We start from the raw sequence: 26,916 nt of genomic DNA, 5'->3' as shown, positions 1-26,916 counted from the left end.
TAATGTCTGTTCATGCTTTCCTGGAATCTTGTGATCCAGCGTGGGGAGGATGTTAAAAATGTGTCCGACTAGTTTGTCTGCCTGTGTTACATTTGTAGTGATCGTAGGGAGCTCAGGATAATGTGTATGTAATTTTACCACATAGTTAATATGTGGTATATAAGTTTTTGAATAAATAAATAAATAAGGTTGGTTTCAGTTTGTTTTATCCAAGTTTTCCTTGGCATACTTATTTAAAGTTTCCATCCAGGCTGACACTCGCCAGAGTACCCTGTATGAATAATGTAATGGATTCATTCTACAAAGTGACTGCATCATTTTAGCTGCTGTTTTTATTATCAGCTATAGCAGGCTGCTCACAGCATTGCCAATGGGTGGTTTCATTCCGTTCTTGGTATCTTGTAGTAATGCTAAGGATCAGTCACAGGCAGTGCACTTAGACGATTTTCAGGGTTTGGATGTGCAATTGGAGAAATGTCTTTGACTGGGCTCCATATAGAAGTAATGGCAGTATTAAACACCAGGTGAATCAACCAAATGGTGCTATAGCAGCACCAGAGTAACATCACCTGGAGAAGAGGTTATACATACCAGAATACTAAAAAATGTAATTGCAGACCTGTTATTAGTAATTTGCAACCTGTTATTAAAATGACCTATGTAGCTGATCATTGGAAAGTGATCAGTGTAACACCAGTTTCTAAGAAGGGCTTCAAGAGTGATTCTGAAACTAGACTGGTGAGCCGGATGTAAGTGCCAGGCAAAATGGTAAAAACAATTGAATACGCACAAGCAGACTTTTGTTGGAGCAAATAACAAATCAGAACAATTGCTATACACAAAATAAATGAAAGCTTCAACCAATACACTTGACCTTATTTAATTTACAAGCATTTATTATCTAATAAGAGAAACATTGTTAAAAGTGGCAATTATAATATACATTACAATTTGTATGAATAATCAAACTGTACAGCAGTTTAAGAAAAAAAAAAAATACCCCATACAAGGCATATGTATCACATTTTTTTTATTTTTAACTGAAATCAAAATGTTAGTATCTGAAAATTGTTCCAAAAACAAATGTTTCCCCTCCACATATAAATAAGAGTACAATCCCCACCGAGGCATTAATTTACTAATGACGTTAGAGTGCATGTTATTTAACTGGCACCACTATTACTTTATGCAGTACGCTGTATGGGAAATAACATTAAACAGCATCAGTGTACAAAAAAAACTCCAATCTACAGGGGCAAGTCTATTAATAAGGCGTCTCCAGTTAAGCACCCCGATAAGATGCGAGAGGTCCTATTAACCTAGCGTAACTGGAGGTGCCTAAAAGTGTGGCAAGAGTGTATATACTGTAACTTATAGTATTTTGTAAGATGCATGCAAGTAGGAGCACTGCCCATACATACTCTACCCCCATCTATACTGTCCTTGCAGCTATGCATTATAGCCCTTATATGCACCCTTACAGTGCAACACGTAAGGTGCTTATGTATGTAAGTGCCATTTCTCCACATTTATACAAATGAGGCGCATACTGTGGGTGCCCAGTTACAGAACTGCGCTTCACATGCTTAACTAGGCTAATATAATGAATAAGGTAAATGACTACCTTTTTATATTAAACTGTGAGCAGGAAAGATGGTGTAGCATGAGTAAAAAAAAAACCAAAAAACAACCAAAAAACATTTTACAATGACTTAAATGATCAGTGGAGAAAAAGGAGAGGAGAAGGCATAGGACAGTGTTTCTCAAGTCTGTCCTGGAGTACCTCTTTGCCAGTCAGGTTTTCAGGATATCACATGGAATATGCAAGGAAAAGATTTACATACAATTGAGGCAAAGTAAGCAAACCAATCTCATGCCCATTCATTGTGGATATTCTGAAAACCTAACTGGCAAGAGGGTACTCCAGGACCAACTTGAGAAACACTGGTGTAGGAAGATGGATGGTATAAAATGGAGTACACTAGTCCCTAAATACAGGAAACAGGTTTGGGTTTTGAGATAGCCAAACAATTCAAAATTAACCTGGTTCTTAAATCTCTCATGACAACTCACTTTGGAAATCCTGAAACCAGACCAATTTGTGACACTAATAAAACAGTTTCCTTTACTGGTACAAAAGATCCAAGTATCACATGCCTGCTTCAGTAACACAAAACAGACATTAATGCACATACTTTCAATAATAGCCTGCTACTAAAGTTACAATGTACTCAGTGCCTGAGAATATTCTCAAAAATTACATTTAACAAAAAATATCAGATCTCATGTCAAATAAGTATTCAAGGGCATATTGTATAGAAGATAGCTTCCACACAGCCATAGTTTATTTGTTACAAGAGCATGTAAAGAGAAAGCAATGCCACCATCTTTTTTCAAACTTTACATATCCCAATAGTTGTAGGATAATAAGAAAAATCTAGCATAAAGAATGCATTCATTATGGGATCTTCTGCTCAACAGCTTCAGCCATGCTTGAAAAGAAATTAGTAAATTAATGAAGCATTTCTTCAGGAAAGGAAAAACCACCAGTACTGAAGGATGTAGTGATTAAAGTGGCACCAAATAGGCAAATACTTCTTCTGGTTAACTAAATCCAAGTGTATTGTATTAATTCAGTTTGCAAAGTTTTGATCTGCCATTTCAAATGGGTAGAAAAAATAAGAAATCTTATGTAGCAGGAATCTGTGGTAGTCCAAATTCATCCACTAATACGCCGTCCTGAAATAGATAAAATAATTTTAATTAAAACCAGAAAACAAAAATAGATTTACACACACTAGAATACGTTTTATTACCAATAGTTTGAACTTGTGTTTAAATGTTAGCATTGGTTAAAAAAAAAAAATAAGTAAACACATTTTTGGCTGAGACAGTTCTTTTTGGCTATTGGCAACTCTTTTTTTCATTCATTTGGATTCAGCTCAAATCTTTGCATTAGTACCTTAAGGCAAATTACATTCAAGTGCAGAGAACTTACACAAGCCGAGTTGTATATAAAGGAATGAAGGAGATGTCTTGTCTAAAATCACAAGGAGCATCAATGAGAGAAGTGGGATTTCAGCCCTGGCTTCCCATGTTCTCAGCTTACTGTTCTAACCACTAGGCTATTCCATCATTCTTAGCTGTATTCCGATTGCTACAAAAAATGCACACTGCACACAACAAAGGCTTCTTAAAAAATTTGGTTGCTGTTTCCTATGCCTTGCAGGGTATCTGTGGGCTCTGGCTATAGCTAAATTTGAAACATACTGTAAGATAACACTTTGTCTGTCCCAGTGTTAGAAATTCTCACACAAAAAAAGGTAAATCCCAATTTTCTGCAGAAATTCTGGGATAAATTCTACAGCCAGAAGTAGATATTCCATGGCAGTTCTGTGGTGGATTTAAAATTAAGAATACAACAATAATAAAATAATTTTCTAATCTTGCTTTAACTTTGAAATATTTTTGTTCTATTGAGAGATTTATGGCTGAGGAATTTCAGGCACTTTTTCTGTCAGGCTTTTGATTAGTTTTTGTGAATTATGAGATTTTCTACATTATTTTATTTTGTATTTTATATTTTTAGAATTTTGATATTTTAGTTTTTATTGTTTAACTTTTGTAAACCACCTAGGAGAGAGCTATATAGAAACTGTATTATATATAAATAAATGTAAGGGGAAGAAGAGGAGAGGAAATCTCAGGGATATGAAGAAAAGGATAGAAGATCAAGGATGGGAAGACAAAGGAAAGCTGGTGATAGGAACAGAGTAGAATGAGGGTATGGATCTTTGGGAAGAGAAGAACCAGCGAGAAATGTGTCCATTCCATCCTTTTCTATTCTCCTTCCTATACAGTTCTCTTTTCAATCCTTTCTTCATCCCCAGTACCCCTATCTTCCTTCTTATCTCCTTTCTGAGAACCTGTACACATACACACCCTCCATTCACAAAGGAGTCCATCCCTAGTCTCTAGACAAATGCTTCACCCTATTCTCATCTATTCATGTGATTTCCTCCTTTCTGAACATCAGTCAACATTAGGGAGGAGAACAGCAACATCACCTCAGTTGCATCCTCTTTTACTACTGCCTGAGAACTGACTGCTGCTTTGAAATTTGAGACAAGGTAAGGATGCATGGTTCAGTAGAGGAGAATATGGCCTCATGTGCTGCTACTATCCTTCTCTTCCTGTATTTGGATCAGCGTGGGGGTGGGGGGGGAGTGAAGCACACAAGGTGCTCCACCTGCCTGACCCAGCAATTCTGCATGGTCTTAAGGGATGAATTCTGCACGGTAAGGGATGAATTCTGGTAAGGAGGAATATATGAGAAACTAGTGTACAACATAATGTTCCTATGTTACAATGAGTGAGCAACATTTATCATAGTCTTATCTTTCAAATTCAGCATAGAAAGTAGATGTATAGCCTATTCAGCCACACAGAAATAAAAATATGATTGAAAACAATACATCTTTGATTTGTAACCTAAATGCTCCCATTGCCCTATCACTTTACTCCATCTGATTTTTACCACGATCTCTCATTCCCGCTCTGTTCTCTGCCTACATGTATTGATGACTGTCCAGTGCGCCTATTCTTGCTGATTGTTTGCAGCATGTTACAGCCCTCTTATCCCTGTATCCGCCTCATGTACTTTAAAACCTTACTTTGTACCTATCTTCGCTGATTGTTCAGCTCCTCTTATTGTAAACCGCCTCGAACTACTATGACTTTGGCGGTATATAAGAATAAAATTATTATTATTATTAAAATTCTCTTTTCCCTCCATGTCAAATTTCAGTCAGGAGAGATGTGCCTAGTGTTGACATATAAATAAAACTTTGCTAATAGAAAAGTAGGATTTTACCTTGTTTTTTGCATCACTTGGAACTCCTTCGGGTATTGCTGGTGCAGAGGCAGCTTCATCTAGGTATGAACTATCTTCATCAGCTAATAGCTCATCTCCCAGTGCATCGAGCTCTGAAGATGAAATGAAAACAAAAAACTCAAAGATAAGAACACAGACCTATTTCTTCATATTGTCAACATAAAACTCTTTCAGAAGCATGTAACTTAAATGGGATGTGAACTATGTAGAATATGATGTGAGAAGGATGTCTAATATCTAGACCATGGGTTCCCACTTCCCACCTCTAGCCGTTATTTGTGACACTTGGCACTACTCGGTAAGCTTTGTGCTGAGCTTCATCAAATGATGTCACCCAGCTGGTCTGCTTGCCCTTAGAAAAACCTAGGTGGACAATTTAATCCATTTATTCCATCCTTAATAAATGCATTAAAAGCCAGAAAGGTGTCTGGGTAAAATATCCTTACACAGGTTCCTTACCGACAGGAAGCAGGGAGGAAATCACACAAACTTGTGGGGATAGGAACTCTAACATTAAATGAGAGATATAGAAACACTTCTTGATCAGAAAATTCCTCTTTGTCAACTGAATCGCCTTTGAGTAACTTATTCTGAGAAACCTCTGAGATGGAGACAATACTATGTAAAGCAAAAACCTGTAGAGATAGACTAACTAACTCTCTTCCATCATTCAGGAGATACCTTCACATTACGTTTAGAATGAATGGCTGCAGACCCCTAGCTCTGATGAAGATTACATATAGACAGCTGTTCAAAATAGGTGATGAACGGATACTTATGTTAGAGAAATTGGTACTTGTGTACACATACACATGGCCCTTTCTTTTGAATCACCTACCCCATGGTCTTCACAAGGAATCATCAATGCCTATATTCAAGGCAGCTTGAAAGATATTTTTATTTCAGAAGATCTATGACAACTATTGAATGCCCAATCTGATGAGTTGGTGTATGTTCTGATACACCTTTATTCTCTACCCCTTCTCCTTCCCTTTTTTCCTATTACTATTTGTAGTTTCTTGTACTCTCATGAAAGAGTAATATCAAGTCAATAAACCATAAACTATTACATGTGGTGATTGTGTGAAAGTTAAGGTATTTTGGTAGTAGGCGAGAGCCAAAGTCCAACAATGGTTAGAGGTAGAATCTTGCTCAACCCAAAGCTGTACTTCCTAATGATTCCCCTATGTCTACCACTGGGGAAGAATAAAGTACACTCGGTATTGCTTCATTGGTTAGCAGCAAAGGAAGTAAATTGATAGAAGCCAGAGAAATCCTGGACAATATGGACATGAAGGAATATGATGACTAGTTAACCTGTATTGGTTCCAGGAGATTTGGCCTCCACTACGGGATCTACAGATACCACAGGCCTCTAGTATCCTATGTTTATTACTTATTTCTCATTTATCGTTGGTGAATTAGCACTTTTCCACACTTTTCTACTGTATGAAATGTAGGTTGGATATTGTTTGGACGTTAAATATGTTGCTCAGGGAGGGTTTCTAATTTAGGGAAAGACTACCAGCCACAGATGACTACTACTCCTAAAATACAGTTCAGCAAGGACAACACTGAAATAGGCAGAACAAGCTAAGGGTCTCAGTCCACAAAACTCTTCTCTATGATGCAAAGCATTGTAAATATAGATCTCTGGCTCTTAGGGGCAAGAATTTATGGGAAAAAAGGACTTATTAGACCTCATTGTCTATGTTGGATTGAAGTACACAGATATGTGCTTATCATCTGCAATGTTTTATTTCTACGCATTGCATTTTCATTAAAGAAAAAGTCTAAAACAAAAAACCCACAATCAACTGAGAAGATATCTCATATTACATACAAAAATATATTTATTGCTTACATAACACATTTTACATAATAAGATACCACACAACAGAAGAGACAAAAGATCTTCCTAGTGACCATAATAGCCATAGCTTAACTGAATATTACTAGTAAAACATGAAATTATCAGTCTCTGTTCACACATGGGAAAAATCACTGCATGTTATTTGCAAAGTTCTCAAAGATCCATTCAGTCTCCACAGAAATGAGATGATGTTTTCAACAGATACCAGAACATACCTGTCCCAAAATAAAAAAATATAAATCCAATCATGGATCAATCAAGAAGACTCTTCTTTCAGATATCTCAATCCAATCAATATATGAAACTCTCAGCTTTAAATCTGTTAATGCGCAGGAGCTCAACTCAACACAGGAATGTGTTTCGCAGTATGCGTCATCAGGATTTTAGATTCACACAAAACATCATTATGCAATTTACATCAGCGAGAGCCGACACTGAATACATATCCTACAAACATTTCAACAGCAACACATGTGGCTAAACACTTAGGCGCTCATAATCGAAAGTTAAATATGTTTAAAAACCCACCCAAGTCGGCACTTGGATGATCTAAATGACAGGTCCAAGTGCCAATAATCAAAACAGATTTTTAGACATATCCAGGGACTTTTTAGGCCTCTGAATTCCGCTGTGTGCCCAGAGCTGAAAGGGGCATTTTTGGAGGAGTAGTTAGGGCGGGATGTAACATAGTAACATAGTAGATGACGGCAGATAAAGACCCGAATGGTCCATCCAGTCTGCCCAACCTGATTAAATTTAAATATTTTTTTTTGTAATTTTTCTTCTTAGCTATTTCTGGGCAAGAATCCAAAGCTTTACCTGGTACTGTGCTTGGGTTCCAACTGCCAAAATCTCTGTTAAGACTTACTCCAGCCCATCTACACCCGCCCAGCCATTGAAGCCCTCCCCTGCCCATCCTCCACCAAACGGCCATACACAGACACAGACCGTGCAAGTCTGCCCAGTACTGGCCTTAGTTCAATATTTAATATTATTTTCTGATTCTAAATCTTCTGTGTTCATCCCACGCTTCTTTGAACTCAGTCACAGTTTTACTCTCCACCACCTCTCTCGGGAGCGCATTCCAGGCATCCACTACCCTCTCCGTAAAGTAGAATTTCCTAACATTGCCCCTGAATCTACCACCCCTCAACCTCAAATTATGTCCTCTGGTTTTACCATTTTCCTTTCTCTGGAAAAGATTTTGTTCTACGTTAATACCCTTCAAGTATTTGAACGTCTGAATCATATCTCCCCTGTCTCTCCTTTCCTCTAGGGTATACATATTCAGGGCTTCCAGTCTCTCCTCATACGTCTTCTGGCGCAAGCCTCCTATCATTTTCGTCACCCTCCTCTGGACCGCCTCAAGTCTTCTTACGTCTTTCGCCAGATACGGTCTCCAAAACTGAGCACAATACTCCAAGTGGGGCCTCACCAATGACCTGTACAGGGGCATCATCACCTTCTTCCTTCTACTGACTACACCTCTCTTTATACAGCCCAGCATCCTTCTGGCAGCAGCCACTGCCTTGTCACACTGTTTTTTCGCCTTTAGATCTTCGGACACTATCACCCCAAGGTCCCTCTCCCCGTCCATGCATATCAGCTTCTCTCCTCCCAGCATATACGGTTCCTTCCTATTATTAATCCTCAAATGCATTACTCTGCATTTCTTTGCATTGAATTTTAGTTGCCAGGCATTAGACCATTCCTCTAACTTTTGCAGATCCTTTTTCATATTTTCCACTCCCTCTTCGGTGTCTACTCTGTTACAAATCTTGGTATCATCTGCAAAAAGGCACACTTTTCCTTCTAACCCTTCAGCAATGTCACTCACATACATATTGAACAGGATTGGCCCCAGCACCGAACCCTGAGGGACTCCACTAGTCACCTTTCCTTCCTTCGAGCGACTTCCATTAACCACCACCCTCTGGCATCTGTCCGACAGCCAGTTTCTGACCCAGTTCACCACTTTGGGTCTAACTTCAGCCCTTCAAGTTTGTTCAACAGCTTCCTATGAGGAACTGTATCAAAGGCTTTGCTGAAATCCAAGTAAATTACATCTAGCATATGTCCTCGATCCAGCTCTCTGGTCACCCAATCAAAAAATTCAATCAGGTTCGTTTGGCACGATTTACCTTTTGTAAAGCCATGTTGCCCCGGATCCTGTAACCCTAGACTTAGTCATCCTGCAGGGGATAATCAAAGGTTTGACGAAACTGCCTAGACGGAACTTATACGTTGTGAGTTAGATGATGAAAGACACATATAAGTGCCCAGAGAACCACTGAAGGGACAAAGTAAAGACCCTCCTCCATGTTCACTGACCCCATCGCACCCCCACAAAATTCAGAATAAAAACGTACATACCTGCCTCCAGAACATCAGCACTTGGCATTATTTTTATAAATAATTTAATAGAATGAGTAGTAAAATTTACCTAATTTACTTATTAGTGACAAAGTAGGTCACATAAAAAAGTGAAGGTTTTGGATCAATGAAAGATACCCACACCACAATATGGATGATAACTTTATGATCCTTGGAGTGGCAATTCTGAGATTCTTTCCTTCATCTTTTCTTATAACTGAATCATCTATTTAGATGGTTCTTTTTCTCAGTTGATTAACCTTTTTGTGGATCTGGTTATTTGTGGTTAATCTTTCTCACTTTTTCGTGTTATTTTGGGTGGGCTAGTGAACCATAGCCCATAAGCCACTCTAACCATTACATTCATGGTGGAACATGCGAGACCACAAAAAAAAACCCCAAACCCTACTCTACAGCCATAAGGGCTATTGGGGTTATAGATAGGTGGGTTTTGGGGGGCTCACCATGACCTATAAGGGAGTTTTGGTGAGATGTTTATGTGACACCCTTTTTGTGAAGTTCACAGCAGTACTCTGTAAGGTGCCCTCACTGTTCTCTTGCCAAGTCTGGGTGGCCTATCCATCACAATGCCGGCCCTTCCCACGTCCAAAATGTCTTGTTCTGGGCGTTTGGGACTTGGACAAATTTTTGGTCAAGAATATGGTATAAAGATAGATGTAGTGGAGGTCTAGACGATCAAACGCATGGACGTACAGATTTACGGTTTTCGGAAAAAAAAATATTTGTTGTACTTTTTGAGTGGCCATTTTTCCGCTGCTGACTTTGAGCGACTGGTGCCCTACGTCCAAATCGGACTTAGACTTTTCTTTTGATTATGCCCCTCTTAGTGTTATTCAGTTGTAATAGAAAACAAATCTTAATTTTTTACATTATGTAGGAATAACTGTAGTGTTAATCATTGTGACAAAGTTCTCCATCAAGAAGTTTCTTTGCAAACACATCTTATTCTGGTTGCCTGCCTTGATAGCTGCCACCAAGAATATAAGCTATTGAAATGCTTGTATGACGTATTCAGTGTCTGCTCTGCTGATGTAAATTGCATAATGAAGTTTTGTGTGAATCTCAACTACAATACCATATCACTCATTTTCTTCTATACAGCAATTTTTGGCAAGGATTCAATGCGGTTTACAACAAGATTTCTAATCAGCACTCATGAACAATAAATTACAGGTTTGAGAAAGTAGAAATGTCTTTGCATTTTGAATTAGAGACTTGAAGAGATGAGTCTTTAGCATTTTCCTAAAGTAGCAATAGGTGTCCAGTTTACACAGGTGATGTGGAAGGCTGTTCCAAATTTTGGGGCCTTGAAATGCGAAAGTGGATTTGTATAACTTCTTTTGGGGTACATGCAAAGGTGAAGGGAAAGCTAGCCTAAAGTGTTGCATTGATCTCGAGTTGGAAAAAAAAAAAAAGTTTGTCAAAAATATACATCAGGCATGGATGTTATTTAAAAATTCCATCCTGGAAGCCCAGAATAGATATAGTCCATGTATTCAAAAAGGAGGAAAGATGACCAAACGGCAGCCAGTGTGGATAATGAGTGAAGCGAAGGAAGCTATTAGAGCTAAAAGAAATTGGAAGAAGGATTTGACTGAAAATAATTATAAACAACACAAGGAATGTCAAGTCAAATGCAAGGTGTTAATAAGGAAGGTGAAGAGAGATCTTGAAAAGAAGGCTGTGCTGGAAGCAAAAACAGTAAAATCTTTTTTAGGTATATTAAAAGCAAGAAGCCGGGAAGAGAATCAGTTGGACCGCTAGACAACCGAGGGACAAAAGGGGCACTCAGGGAAGACAAGGACATAGCGGAGAGTTTAAATGAATTCTTTGCCTCGGTGTACGCTGAGGAAAATATTCAGTTCTGATGAATCAGAGAAACTCGGACAAACCTCTGTAACACTGGATGATGTAATGGGTCAATTTGACAAACTGAATTGTACCAAACCGGATGGTATACATCCCAGAGTGCTGATAGAATTGAAAAATTAACTTGCAGAGCTATTGTTAGTAATTTGCAATTTTTCTTTAAAAACCAGCATAGTAAAAGAAGGCTGCAGGGTGGCCAACATGATGCCAATTTTTAAAAAAGGTTCCAGATGTGATTCAGGAAATTATAGACTGGCAAGTCTGACATCAGTGCTGGGCAAAATGGTAGAGACTAAAATGGTAGAGACTATTATGAAGAACAAAATGACAGAACATACAGAAAGCCAACATGGTTTTAGTCAAGGGAAATCTTGCCTCACCAATCTATTGCATTTCCTTTGAAGGGCTAGGTACTTAGGACCTTGGTTGGCCACTGTTGGAAGCAAGATACTGGGCTTGATGGACCTGCGGTCTGTCCCAGTATGGCAATTCTTATTTTCTTACTGGCAGCACCTGCCAGCACAAAGAGGTGATCAGACAGGCGGGACCTCATGTGTTTTCAGATAATGCAATAGTACCTTGCGAAAATCCAGCAATCTCAGGACCTTGTCACTCTTCTTGGACCCCGAGGATGTGAAGGCAGGCAACCAGACTTCCTGATTGATGTGCAAGGATGAGACTACCTTAGGCAAGAAAGATGGGAATAACTACTCCCAACTCCAAAATTCTGAGAAAGGGTTCTCTGCATCACAGCACCTGCAGGTCAGACACCCATCGAGCCGAAGAGATCACTACTAAAAACACCATCTTGACTGAGAGGTTCATCAATGAGGCCTGCTCTAGAGGCTTCTTTGGAGCCCTGGTAAGCACCCGCAGGACCAGGTTAAGACTCCATATAGGAAAAGGCTGTCTTATTGGAGGATGCAAACAAAATGTTCCTTTCAGAAATCTAGCCACATCTGGATGTACACCCGGGGTGTTTTTTTTAACCTTGGGTTGGAAACATGAAAATACCCGTTACCTGAATTTTTAGGAAGCTGACCGCCAAGCCTTTTTCTAGCCCTTCTTGTAGGAATGCCAGCACTATGGAAATCAGGGCTGTGACCAGGTCTGAATTCCTCTGTGCACACCAGACCTGAAAGTACTTCCAGGCCTTCACATAGGTAGCTAAAGTTGACTGTTTCTTGAATATGAAGAGGGTGACAATCACCACATCTGAGTAGCCTTTGCGCTTCAAGGCTGCACTCTCAAGAGCCATGCCATAAGACTAAAGCTCCAAGGTGATCGAGCCCCACATGAGTAATCTCTGACGATTTGGAAATCTGAGGTCTCGGTCCTTCTGTAGACAGTCCTTCTGTAGATGGCCATCTCAGCCAGTCTGGCGCAATAAGCACTACCAGCCCTTGGTGTGACATTATTTTCCATAGCACCCTGAATATCATGGGCCATGGAAGGAACACATACAAGAGCTCTGCCATTGGCCACAGCTACACCATGGCATCCAAGCCTTTGCTTCCTGGTTCATATCTTCGACTGAATACTCAAGACACCTTCTTGTTGGTAACCAACGCTATCAAATCAAATGTCAGGCAACCCCATTGGCTCAGAATGCAGTTGAACACTTCTTGAGACAGCTCTTATTCTCCAGGAACCAGAGTGTTCCGACTGAGAAAATCCACTTGCACATTATCCACTCCTGTTACATGTGCTGCTGAGAGTGCCTTCAGGTATGTCATCACCCACTGAAGTAGCATTTGAGCTTCCAGGTGAAGAGAGGCACTCTTGGTGCCCAGTTGCCGATTAACACAGGCCACAACCGTTGCATTGTTTGAGAAAACTCGCACCACTTTGCCCTTTAGCTTGCTTTTGAATGCTTGCAGCGCCAGGCAGATGGCTCTCAGCTCCAACTGGTTGATCGACCACTTTCTATGGGAGGGAAAAATAAACATGAGTAGAAGAGACTGGTTCCTACCATCTCACGTGTAGAAAGACAACCGGGGAGTTGGAGGACAGCCCAGAGAGCTGGGAGGCAGAGCAAAAAATTATATGAGGCTCTCTACGTGGATTTTCACGGGAATAGATTGGCTACCCTAAGGTTCAGAAACAGCAGTTTGGCAGCAGTGTTATGAAAGAGCTGAAGACTGTGAATGATGTTGTCTTAATACCAAAATGTAATGCACTGCAGCAGTCAAGGGGGTTGAGGAGCAGACCAAGACCAGGTCTTAAAATCTTTGAGGTTATAGTATGCATTTGTCTTAAATCAAAAAATATCTCACAACTGAGAGGACATGATAGATATCTATAAATCATGAATGGTGTGGAATAGCTGTTTTCCCCCTTCAAATAGTAACAAGGCTAGGGTACACTCCGTAAATTAACAGGTAGCAGATTTAAAATACATTGAAAAAAGTAATTTTTCACTCAATTTACAATCAAGCTGTGTTATGTATTGTTGGAGGAAGTGGACATCTAGAATAACTGTATTTAAAAGGGATTTAGACTTCCTGGAAGACTAAATCATTATTAATCAGAAGACTTGAGAAAGAGACTGCATATCCCTGATAGTGGGCAATAAGGAAGTGATCTGCTCTTTGGGTTCCTGCTAAGTACTTGTCACCCACACTGACCACAGTCAGAGTGGATTTTGGGTGAAGTGGAACTTTGGTCTGACCCAACATGGCACCTCTTTTATTCTCACTGGCAGGTAATGAGGAGTACCTGAGGAAGGGACAAAAAAAGATAAGAGGGCAAGTAGCAAAATAAAAGCCAACGAAGAGGAGGGGGAATAGCTAATTATGGAGGTGTGATAGTTAATCTCATTATATGACTGCTAACCTGCTTCTAAATCATCTTCATCTATCTCTGGTGTTCCATAACTGCGGCTCAGTGCTTCCTGGATTTCATTTGCATCCTCCATCATGTCCTCTAGTTGATCTTGCAAATCCTATAACAGATAAAACAAAAAGTAAATGTCTCTTGCAATCAGATATTCCACATTAGCCTCTAAGATATCAGTACGAGTAATGTAACAACACTGCTCAGCCCAAAACTTCATGTCCAATTCTGCACTGTGGTCCTGTCCTCATTAACTCTGCTACTTCAGTCACTCCCTCCCCAGCCACAAAAGTGATAAATGCTTCTTTACCAAACCTGTGTAAAATAGTGTGGTAGCTTTATTAGTTAACTTTAAAGGTAACTAAAAGAAAGAAAACAAAACAACAAAAGAAATTAAGTTTAGTCTGGTATCATCTCATTTTCTTTTTTTGTTTTATTAATTTATTACAAAAGCTGAAAACTTATTCTTCCGATTAAGGTCCCTTTAATTAATATTTTAACTGACAACTTGTTTATACAATCCACTTCCTTTCCTTAGGCCCCGCCCCCAAGTGAAGTCACATGGAGGCTTGAAGTGAAAAAGGCTAAGACAGCGCCGGAAAAGCACAGAGATTTCCTTGGATACTTGCTGGTTGTGCACTTTTGTCAGTTCTTCAATTACTCTTCTGTGCTGGTGAGGCTCCTGGGAGAACTTTGGAGGGATGCCGTCGCTGACCTGCTTTGGCCCAGATGATCTAAGGCCCCGCCCCCAAGTGACATTACATGGAGGCATAAGGTGAAAAAGGCCAAGACAGCGCCAGAGGCGCAACGAGCTGGAGGCAATTACTGCCTCCTTCTCGCCCCAACAAAGGAGCAATGAAAAAGGAGCTCCTTAGGGCGCTCCTTTGGGAGGGCTTTGGGGGGCTTTTGTATGTAAGTTTCTTTTTATTGGTTTTCTTTTCCTTTGTTGGAACAGCAAAGATTCCAAACTTTCTGAGATCCTTGAGGTTTTTAAGTTTCTTACATCTGAGTGATTTGTTTAAAGTATTTTTATTTGTTTTTGACCTCCCTGTTTATTCAAGGGTGGGAAAAGACTTTATCCACTAATGCAGAAACGGCGAGGTAGGAGTGCCACTGGAGTACCACAGCGACCAATATCGGAGACCACGAATCACAGAACAAAAAAAAGCTATATCCAAAAAAGGCCATTTAAACCCTCCCCCCCCACACACACACAATAAAACAAACAACCAAAAAAACCCAGATGATCCTGCAGCTACCCTCTCTCTTTCTTTCCTATAAATAAATTGTAGTTCCACCTTTCTTCCCTTATGTCTCGATTTGTCATGTATCTACCCAAAGTACATAAGAACATAAGCATCGCCTCTGCCGAGTCAGACCATAGGTCCATCGTGCCCAGCAGCCCGCTCCCGCAGCGGCCCTCCAGGTCAAAGACCTGTTAGTGATCTTTTACTTAAAACATTTTGCCTTGTATAGTATCCCTCTAACCATACCCCTCAATCCCCCTTTCCTTCAGGAATTCGTCCAATCCCGTTTTGAACCCCAAAATCATACTCTGCTCTACCACCTCCTCTGGAAGCGCGTTCCAGGTGTCCACTACCCTCTGAGTGAAGAAGAACTTCCTAGCATTTGTTCTGACTCTGTCTCCCTTCAATTTCTTCGAGTGCCCTCTTGTTATTGTTGCCCCCACCAGTCTGAAGAATCTGTCCCTCTCTACTTTGACTATACCCTTCATGATCTTGTAAGTTTCTATCATGTCCCCTCTAAGTCTCTGCTTTTCCAAGGAAAAGAGCCCCAGTCTCTCAGCATATGAAAGGTTTTCCATGCCTTTTATCATTTTTGTTGCTCTTCTCTGAACCCTCTCGAGTATCGCCATATCCTTCTTAAGGTAAGGCGACCAGTATTGAGCGCAGTACTCCAGATGTGGGCGCACCATCGCCCGATACAGCGGCAGGATAACTTCCTTGGTTCTGGTAGCGATACCTTTTTTGATAATGCCTAACATTCTGTTCGCCTTCTTGGAGGCCGCTGCTTATTGTGCCGCAGGCTTCATTGTTTTATCCACCAAGACCCCCAAGTCCTTTTCAAGGTTGCCTTACCACAATACCATCCCCCCCCATCGTGTAGTTGTACATCGGGTTTCCTTTCCCTACGTGCAAGACCTTACATTTCTCTACATTGAAGCGCATCAGCCATCTATTTGCCCAATCACTCAGCTTGTTCAGATCCCTTTGCAGTTCTTTACATTCCTCAACTGGAGAGTTTTGAGTCATCCGTGAATTTTATAACTTCGCACTTCGTCCCTGTTTCCAGGTCATTAATAAATATATTGAACAGCAGCGGTCCCAGCACTGACCCCTGCGGGATGCCACTTGTGACCCCTTTCCAGTCAGAGTAGTGTCCCTTTACTCCTACCCTCTGCTTCCTGTCCACCAGCCAATTTCTGATCCATCTGTGCACTTCCCCTTCCACCCCGTGGTTCCAGTTTCCTTAGTAGGCGCTCGTGGGGTACCTTGTCGAAGGCGTTTTGGAAATCCAGATATATGATGTCTATGGGGTCACCTTTGTCCAATTGTTTGTTTATCCCCTCAAAGAAATGCAGTAGGTATGTCATTGAATTTTATGATTTTATTGTAATGACAATTTTAAGGCGGTATATCAAATGTTAATAAACTTGGAAACTTGGAAAATTTCTTATATGCTTGTACAGAAAATACTGCCTTGCACAATTCTGGTCTCTATTATTCTTTTCCCTTTGATATGACAGCAATAGGTCTTTCCATGCAAGCAACAGATCCCTCTTTGCCTTTTTCTCTCAAGGAAATAAGAATCATACAAGTCAAAGGGATGCCAACAGTCTTTCTTCCATCTCAACAACATATGCAAAATTAAATTCAAGGGTCAATCACAGAAATGGAGTTCACTAAGAAGAGGCTGCACATTACCTGTCAAATAGATACCAAGACTTTACCCATTATATCAGTTAAAGCAGCTAACTTTCAGAAAAAAAACATGGAGAGATGTAAATATATTGATTGTTGTAGGTGTTTTGAAGGAGCAAAAGAACACACCTCAATCTGATCAATTTTAACTTGCTTGTAAGCTTTCTTCATTTCTTTTGCCCCAACTTTCATTGCATCAACCTGTGAAAATTAAAAACATTCACAAGTTAGCATTTCATGTCTTTGCAGAACAGGCTGTAGGTAGGATGAATTTACATTTTCAATGTACCGTTGTCTTTGTGTCTTTCAGCGATTGAATGGTGTAATTAGCTTGTTCCATGTTGAAAGATTGCTGTGAAAGATTATCCCGCTGCTGTTCATACCTGAATTAGAAAAATGAGGAGATCAGGGCCTGTGGTTTGTTTGTTTTTTTTATAATTTCTTTATTCAGTTTTGCATATTACAACAAGTGTATCAGAAAAATTCATATGATCTTATAAATACACATTTGATTTTCCTTCATGTAACACTTTAAATACAACATATCATTCTTATATTCATATTTTATAATAATTTAAATATTATGTAATACATTTAATATGTATGACAATTGTAATTAAAATAGAAAAACCCCCAATCCCTCCCTACCTGTTTCAGAAAATCTAACCTAATACATCAAAAATATTAATTAATTAATTCATACATATTATGAGATAAATAAAATAATACCCCACCCACATCCCCGCTTAACAAATATCTTATTATGGGAAAATGTTATCAATTATTACAAAAATCTGCTAATGGTCTCCAGATCTTCTGAAATTTACCAAAATAACTTTTCTGTGTTGCTATTGTGCGCTCCATTTTATATGTATGGCATACCGAATTCCACCAAAAGTTATAACTTAATCTGTCATAATTTTTCCAATTGTATGTTATTTGTTGAATTGCTACTCCAGTCAATATGAATAAAAGTTTGTTGTTAGTGCCTGTGGTTTTAATTACAGTGTGATTGTGTATGTTTACATACATACTCTCAAACACACACAGAGATATACAGATATCTTTACAATATTACACATAATTAAATCAATAATGGCAATAAAAAAGGATAAAACATTTTAATACTACAATCTTATAGTTAGAGTTACTACGGTAAGCTACCACATTAGCATGGGCTAATGCCACTAACCCGTGCTATTGTATTCCTGATCCAATTTTATGCAATGAGACCTAGGGCCTCTTCTAACAAACTGCGCTAGCAGTTTTTAGCGCAGAGAGCTGCGCTAAATGGCCCACACTGTTCCCGATGCTCATAGAGTTACTATGAGCGTCGGGAGCCGCGCAGGCCATTCAGTTCAGCTCTCTGTGCTAAAAACTGCTAGCGCAGTTTGATAGAAGATGCACCTAGTTACTAAGAACAGTATTAGTGCAGGCTGATTCTCATAGATCTAAAGGAAGACATACAGGATGGTGGTTAATGGAAAATAGGGGAAGCCTTGATAAAAGCATCAGGTGAAACGTGTTGGCTACATATACCCCCCTGTGTATGAAATCACAAAGCTATGCAATAAATACAAAATAAAATGGAATAATAAATATAAAGTTTTTTGAATTAATAAGTAAGAATGGTAAGAATAAATTTGTCATTTAGAAGAGTGGACACGTGAAGCTTAAAGCAATGAAAGACTTGAGCTTTGAGTGGTGTCGCTGAGGTTCTATAAAGTTGATTGTAGGGATAAATACCAAATATGCATTGCTAAAAGAATATATATGCATATTTACATTGAACTGTGGATGAGATATCCCAAATAAAATATATAGCCTAAGGTGGATAATTAAGCCTGAAATGAAGCTTGAATTTTTTCTGTCCTGTCCGCCAGCGTCAGGGAATGACAGCTTGTATGTAAACATATGCTACAAAACTGCTTTGCTTTTATTCTATTTTTTAACCATGGTGAACTGACAATGCACCCTGTCTTACACTGGAGAACTAGACACTTTAAAACTTTGTGGCCAGCACCCACATTTTTCCTCTCGTGACTTCCCTGCCCCCAGATGGTACACCAAAGTGTATTCCTTGCTAGCTTTGGCCTGAAAGATTTGTCTCACTTCTGTGATCTTCTTGTTCCAGTAGACGTTGTTATAACAGCAGCTGACCTCTTCCTTCCTCCATGGATGCTCCATCAGCCAACAAACTTAAAATTTTCCAGTTAACCTGACCCCTGAACCACAAAACACAGCCAAACCCTCAGGCCAGGTAGGTACACTCGCCTTCTCTGCCATGTTTTCTTATTTAGGGACACAATGACTCACATTCTTTTTTGCTTCAGAACTCTCATGGCCTTCTGTTTCACCATATTCTAAAAGAAGAAAAAAGCTGTTAATTTCATTAAAATGTTAAAGAGCAGTAACTTAAATAAAGTATAAGTGGTATTATAGTTGCACAGGTAAAATTATTAGAACAAGGCATGTTTACATCTAGAAGGAAACAGAAATGGTAGTATCTAGGGCTGCATGTTAACACCACAATAAATGCTTTAGTAATCATGATTATTAATTGCATGTAGCCCACTTTCTGCTGCCCATCCACACTCACGGTCAGTCCTGCATCTCTCCCCACCCACCACCCACCCCAACGCAGCTCCTCTTCCCCTCGCAGCTGGCTACCTTTAAATCAAATCTTTGGCTCTGCAGGCCAGAAAAGCTGTACAAAAAAGCTGCCTGCTGCCTACACTGATCCGGTCTGTCCCTTCTGAAATTGCATCAGAGGGGACAGGCCGGGTTAGAAGGAAAGGCCCAGTAGAAGTCACAGTCAGACTTTTTGTATGGCTGCCGTCAGCCTACAGGGCTGAAGACTGGATTTAAAGGTAGTTTGGCAGCATGGAGGAAGAACAGCTGTGCTGGATCTAGGGGGAGGGGGGGAAGAGATGCCAGATCGGGCAGGCGAGGGAATTAAGGATCTCCCAGAACAGGATCAGGCAGCGCAAGAATAGCGGCTGACTGAGCAGAGGACATGCCCATTGAAGCAATGCCATTAGAGACCCATCGGAGGTGGAGCAGGACTGTGCAGAAGAAAAACACCTTTTTGAAACTCATTCCACAAATGTTTCATAAATTCTGAGAAAGCCTCCAGCTCCTGGGGCATAGTGTCACCCTTTGATGACTTAACTTTGCGTTTCTTAGGCTGTGGAGGCTAGCAGCTGTGCCAAGCCCCGAAAATAAAGAAGGCTGCCCCACCGGGCTAGCCAACCATTTTGTCACCTGCTTAAGCATAGTAAAGGCTAAGCTTGGCGCTACCGTCTCTCCCAGCTGCACCACACATCACAAGGACGCTCTTCAGATGCTAAATTTGCACAATTCTTGCAAGGATCCAAATTAGAAGAGCACAAGGACTCCATACTAACAAGTTTTTAGGCAAAAATTGCAGTTTTGGAGAAGTAGGGAGCTTTAGAAAAAAAAGATTGTTAAAAATCCAAGATGGCCGCCGCTAAGAAATTTGCACCAAAATCACAATATTTTTTACATTAAACAAAGTGCAAAAACAGTGATTTTAGGATTTTTCAGGTAGGGGAACGCAGGTGAACATGCAGAAACTCTCAAAACATTGATTTTGATTTTCAAACCTTCCCTGATTCACCTGTGACAGCCTTTACTCACTGTGACCTGTGCCGATATATGCTGCAGCCTGCCTCAGCTCTCTAACAGTAAATGGAAACAAAGAATCACTGCCTCGTGCTGGGAATGCCTCTTTGACACTGATCTGCAGGCTGCCAGTCAGACCCTATGCCTGACTGCACCTCCATCCCTGCAGACCGACAAACATGCTCAGGGATGGGCGGAGGTGAGAAGATGCAGCTGGCATCCTGTGAGACCCCACTAATGTCTCCTATGGATGTTCAACAGCCTGTGCTCGAACCTTTGTTCAGCAGAAGGAGAAAGATGTGAATGACCACTAGCTCCTGTGAACTAAATGCAGGCTGACTGACAGGTACCATCAGGGATTGGCCTGTCAGCTGCAGACCAAAGTCTGTGTAATCTCAATGCAGGCAGAGCTGAATAATCGCTCCAAGCATAACTCCCTAAAAAAAAGAGACGATAAAACACCAAATAAAATAGGGAGAGCAGAAAAAAACATATTCTTGCTGGCACGTATACAGAAGGGAAAAACTATAGGTGGAGCTAAGCAGCCCAATGAAGTACAACAAAGGCACAGAGAAAATATCCAGAGTGGATTCCTTCTGCATAGGGAATGACACGGGGACAAATTTTTACCGATCCCTGCAGGAATTTGATTTCCCTATGCCGTCCCCGTGAATTTTGTTGTTTTCCCTGTCCCATTCCTGTAAGCTTTGCCTTAACTACACAAGCCTCAAACACATGATTTTAAAGAGTTTGAGACTTGTGCAGACGAGGACTGAACTTGCAGGTATGGGGTAGGGACAGGAAAAGAATTTGCAGAGATGGGACGGCAAAATGAGTTCCCTCGGGGACGTGGAAATATTTGTGTCCGTGTCGTTCTCTACTTCTGCAGATGGCATGCGGCCACGAGGATACAACCTATCTGTCTAGAATGTCTCACCTAATGCACTGGAAAATAATAGGGCAAAAACAGCAAAACTGTGTTTTGGCACAGATGTTCTCTTCCAGCTCACTCGAGTATGCATGTCTAATTCACCCTGTCTAGAAAGCAGTTTCAAACTACAACATAAGTTTATAAGAGTTAAACCCTCCATCTCACTAATTTACACACACATAATCATTCATGCAGATTTGATGAGTAAGAGCAATAATATTTCATAGAACCTGGAAGACTGGATGTGATATTTTTCATTATTTATAAATGACAAGCTTTGAAAGAAGGAGTTAATGTCATACAAAGCACAGGCATTTCACCCAGTCTTTACCTTGGATGGCCCATCCCTCATTTTCTTCATTTGATCCTTATATTTAGCCAGCTCTGTGTCCAGCCGGGCAATCTTCTTGTCAATTGATTCTGTTCTGCCGTCCACCTTTGGTAAAAAGAGGGAACAAGGAATTTCTGATTAAAATTACCATTTAGCACCACCAGCAGTGTCATTTAACTTAATTTACATTTTAACACCAAAAGCATACAAAAACAGATAGAAAAAATACATTTAAAACCAAGATCTTTTGGTTAATCACTCATTTTCTTAGCTATAATCAACCATTAGAGGGGCATAATCAAAAGACATGTCTAATTTCCCTTTTGGCCTAAGTCCCTAGACGCTGAAAGTAGGCAGCAGGGAAATGTCCATTCTCAAAAAAACGTCCAAAATAAGGTTTTTTTGAGAATGGCTTACCTCCACATTCAGCTATCTACTCGCCCAGACTGCCACTACGTCTATCCCTACAACACATTCCCAACCCAAAAATCACCCAAGTCTCAAATGCCCAAAACCAGACTTTTTAGGTGAAGGAGGGGCCAGTCCTTCGCCTAAAAGCAGGATTCTGTAACTGGCATCTGTCATAAACAACGGCAGTTACAGGAACTTATAACGGTCCCCCCCCCCCACACACACACACAATTGCAGTAGAAGAGATGCCTAATTTCTCTTGCCGCAATCTCCCCCCACAAACCAAGACATTGTGGCAGGAGGGATCCAAAGCCCTCCTACTAACACCCCCAGACCACCCCCCCAGGCCTCCCACTACCTCGAACCCCCCCCCCTCCCGAACCTCAAAGTTGGACGGATGGACGGGTCCTCTCTCTGTCCGATCGGCAGGCCTGCCATCCACGGAATGGCGGGCCTGCCCCTTTCTGGTGCATTGTGGGATACACCGGGGAGGGACCTAAGGCCTGATTAGCCCAGGCGACAAAGGCATCTAACAAAGGAGTATCAAATTGTAAACACTCACACTGTCATAAAATTACTCTGACAGTCCATAAAAATTGCATTGCAATAGATATCACTTTAAAAATATTTATACTTTTACACTCCACAAATCTTAGACAATCAATGTTTCCTCTAAGCTGCATGCCTGTGCACTTTTTCAATGAGCCATCCAGCAGTTTTGAATAGACACTTAACATCAATGCGGTAGCAAGCATGCAAAATGGCACCATTGCCCTCCTTTCTGCCTTCCATCCTGGCACACACCCACTTCTATCCCCTTGCTAGTATTTACTTCCCTTTCCATGGCAATGCCCCCATCTCCCAGGCTTACCCTCCATCTCCTCTCTCCCTGGTGCTTTTCAACAAAAGCAAAATAGGAGGAGAATGGCTGCATGTCTAGCCATGTGGCTCTCCTATTGTAGAAGCTGAACCACAAGGGACACTGTAGAGTCCCACAGTTCAGATTCCGCAGGCAGAGTCAATGCAACCCAACATAAGAACATAAGAATTTGCCTTCGCTGGGTCAGACCAAGGGTCCATCGAGCCCAGCGGTCCGCCCCCACGGCGGCCCATCAAGTCCATGACCTGTAAGTGATCTTTTGTCTAACCCTTGGATTCCTACTTCCTTATATCCTGAAAACCCATTTTGCTAAAAAGTACTGAAGAGAGAGAGTAGATGGGGAGGGTAATCTGGGGACTGTGCAAGAGGGGGCTGCATATCAAAGGAACCACATGACAGTAAGGAGGGCAAGCCAGAGGTGCTGCAGTAAGATTATCAGATGACCTTGGGGGGGGGGGGGGTTAAAGGAAGCAAGGGAAAGATAGCACTGGCCAACACTCATTTTGGTGCCTCAAATGTTAGACCTGTTTATGGGTATATTTGACCTGCTGATTCAAAAAAATGGCACCAGTTTTCTCCTATCAGCTCTAGTTTTTGAGATGCAGAACATGCGCCATATACTACTCTTCACTTTGCTTGCCCATAAAAAAAAAAAATCAGGATATTTTTATGTAGTATATAAATTAATATCTTTTAAGCATGAAGGAAACATTAAAAATCAAAAGAAAACTGTACAACATGAAAATCTACTTATTTTATACCAAAAGAACATGTTTCTGATACAAATTTTCCAGTCATTCGATACACAAGAAGGTCCTTTTGTAAGACTTCCAAGAGTGGGATCTGCCAGAACAATTCCACATAAGATTCCAGCAATAGTCTGCCATCATGTGTGCATCCCATCTTCCTTGGTATCTGGCTTCCATTGTTTTTATGTCTTGGTGAAATCTTTCACCTTGCTCTTCGCTTAAGTCACCAAGGTTCTCTGGAAAGCGATCTGAGTGACTGTGCAGATAATGGGCGATTAACACTCATGTTACAGCCAAGCCTGTTGAAATGAAAGAGAATTTCCTCTACTAATTGTGTGTAGTTGTCTGTCTTCTTGTTGCTAAGAAAGTTTTTCACAAGAACAAACGAAGATCAGGCACATGATCCGATTTCATTCATTGATGCTATGAGTTGTCTGATCTGTTGGCCATCGAAAATTCCTGCCTTCAATTTTTCCATGGTAAGTCCAGGTAACGTATGTATTCAATGCATGAACCATCTTTATTCAATGTCTTTACAAATTGTTTCATCAGACCTAGCTTCATATGTAGTGGTGGAAGAATGATTTTATCTCGTGCTACCAAAGGTTCATTGATTACATTTTATCCTCAAACTACCATATATTCCCTCAGAGGCCAATATTTTTTTGCCCAATGTTCATGTTTGGCTCTACTAACTCAAAGGCATAAAGACGTTTGTGACTGGTCCCCAGCAGTCGCTTCTTAGGTTGATCGGCCAACCCAGTCGGTTTCAAAAATTTCTTTGGTGAATCGCGTCCCTGTCTACTTTTCATGCATTTCCCCTCATTTGCATGCACGGATTGGAAGCAGATCACAGGAGAGGTTAGTGAATCAGGCCGGAGGAAAATCTGGTCCTAAACCAGAAGTCTCAAAGTCCCTCCTTGAGGGCCGCAATCCAGTCGGGTTTTCAGGATTTCCCCAATGAATATGCATGAGATCTGTGTGCATGCACTGCTTTCAATGCATATTCATTGGGGAAATCCTGAAAACCCGACTGGATTGCGGCCCTCAAGGAGGGACTTTGAGATCCCTGTAAAACCGATCGGTACATGATTGGTTTGCTTAGTGAATCTAGCTCTAAGGCAGCAGCATATAGTATATGTATAAACATCATTAAAGCTCATCTGAACATTTAACAACAAAAACCCCTAACGTCTGAAAGCTTTTCCTGCTTAGCCTTCTCCCACAACCCAAAATCCAAGTACTCTGAACCCTAGCTCAGCAGATCCCCCAACCCTCTCCCTTGCAATGGAGACCTAGCCCCTCACACCTTTTAGAGAAAGGAAGATATGAAAAGGTCAGACAACCCACTCCCCGTGGCTTACATTGCTAATACAGTCCGTCAGATTCGGGGGTGGCACTTTAGGCTTCCCCTTCCCGAAAAGCCGGTTCATTTCCGAGCTGCTGAAGCTTCAAAGATACAGAAACCGACTCCTTTCGGAGACAGGTGATGTGAGATGCGACGCCGCTTCGAACCCGGAAGTCACTGAGAACAAGAGACGCGGAAGTCGCTATGCGCGAGTTTCGTTACGTCACCTCGCTCTTCCTGATCAGCTGATAGGTGGTTGGAACGCGCCAGCCTCGAGCTTCGCTAGCGTTTGTAGCGCCTACAGCGGCGGTAAAGACCTCCGACGCTCATGGAATTCCTATGGGCGTCGGAGGTCTTACGGCTGCGGCCGGCGCCAAAAACGCTAGCGCGGCTTTGGGTAAAGGAGGGTCTCTGTTTTGGCTCAAGCTTTTGAGCTGTGTTGGGAGATGTGGGGAGCGCAAGGTGCTGGGTAGGAAAGGTGCAGTGGTTTATAAGTTACTAAGGGGGTTCCGCCCCACGGCGGATTATGTAGATGCGCATCTAGGTCATGTTTCTGGGATGGCATCTTCACTTGTATTGGTGCGATTTGGAGGATGACTATTAGGCGTTCTCGGTCAGTACTGTTTGGCTCCATTCCAGCTCATCATCTGAGACAACAGGGCACGAGCAACTTTCTTAAATCCCACCTTTCTTGATCGCATTGAAATGCATCCCATTTTTTTCTCTTTGGAGGACACAGTTGATTTATTTACTGACCTGGGAACGCTAAGACATTATGGACTTTTCATCTATGAAGGGCTTTCATTTTTAAGCGGCCTGGGAGCCTTTCTGGAACACTATGACTCCATAGGTGCTGCAGCGTCATCTTTTGAATTGCTAAATTGTAACCCTCTTGTACTGGTTTTGTGTCAGGTCATTTATGCTTTCCAGTCTTTTTCTCAGGGTTTACTTTTCTGGGATGGGGACTCCAGAAGGGGATTTTTCTTAGATTGTACTTTTCTTAATTTGTTAATTCTGCGCCTTGTTTCATCCATCTGTAAAAGCTGTATCTGTATAAGTTTACCTCAATAAAAATCATTGAACATAAGTTACTATGGGGTCGTTACCATGATGGCGATAGTTGCTGCAAGCTTAACAGGCAGTTACCACAAGATGTACAAGCAATGCAGAGAATTGAGTGCGGCTTAACGCGCACGGAAAACAGCTGCACACTACATTTAACTACATGATAGTAGTGAGTCTATAACCATTCCGTGCAAGGATAAATGCACAATATGTAATTTTAGGGCAGCTTAGACACTTAAAGGATTTCAGTCTCCTGGGTTCATTCATAAACAAAGAAGCAACTAGCAGGGAAGAAATACTCCACAGAATAGCACTCCAATGAAGGCTTTCAACAAAGTATTCAAAGGCAAACAAATAACACTCCAAATGAAGATCAGACTTGTCCAAGCACTCATTTTTCAGTGGTCAATTACAGCTGGACACTAAAAAACAAGACAAAGAAGAATGAGTCATTTGAGCTTGGTGCTAGAGAACGAGCGGAATGCTTTTTTTTTTTTTTTTTTTTTTTTTTGGGGGGGGGGGGGCAAAAGCCCTGCCCCAGGCCCTACCCTTCCATTCATTTTTTTTCATATATATACACACACACAATATAATCTTACTAGTCTTTAAGCCCGTTACATTAATGGGTGCTAGAATATATGTCCGTCTGTCTTTCTTTCTTTCTGTCTCTCTCTCTCCTGCTGTCTCTCTCTTTCTCCTTGGCTCCCTTTTTCTGTCTGTCTTTCTGACCCTCTCCCTGCCCCTGTGTT

The 26,916-nt window shown here is 41.0% G+C and overlaps 1 protein-coding gene across 1 annotated transcript; it reads right to left on the bottom strand.

The window, feature by feature from the left end:
- Window positions 1-874: 874 nt before the first annotated feature.
- On the bottom strand, window positions 875-25,305 carry CHMP5 (charged multivesicular body protein 5). The gene is made up of 8 exons (XM_033930646.1): window positions 25,119-25,305; window positions 21,715-21,819; window positions 19,124-19,170; window positions 17,097-17,190; window positions 16,937-17,008; window positions 13,866-13,974; window positions 4,874-4,986; window positions 875-2,739 (listed from the first exon to the last, which is right to left on the bottom strand). Exons 1-8 carry the CDS (start codon window positions 25,185-25,187, stop codon window positions 2,689-2,691), a joined length of 660 nt encoding a protein of 219 aa, XP_033786537.1. The 5' UTR covers window positions 25,188-25,305; the 3' UTR covers window positions 875-2,688.
- Between the last annotated feature and the right edge of the window lie 1,611 nt (window positions 25,306-26,916).

This window comes from Geotrypetes seraphini, chromosome 2, assembly GCF_902459505.1.
Source record: "Geotrypetes seraphini chromosome 2, aGeoSer1.1, whole genome shotgun sequence".
Classification (NCBI taxonomy): Eukaryota; Metazoa; Chordata; class Amphibia; order Gymnophiona; family Dermophiidae; genus Geotrypetes; species Geotrypetes seraphini.
This window is presented reverse-complemented; position numbering and strand designations above follow the sequence as displayed.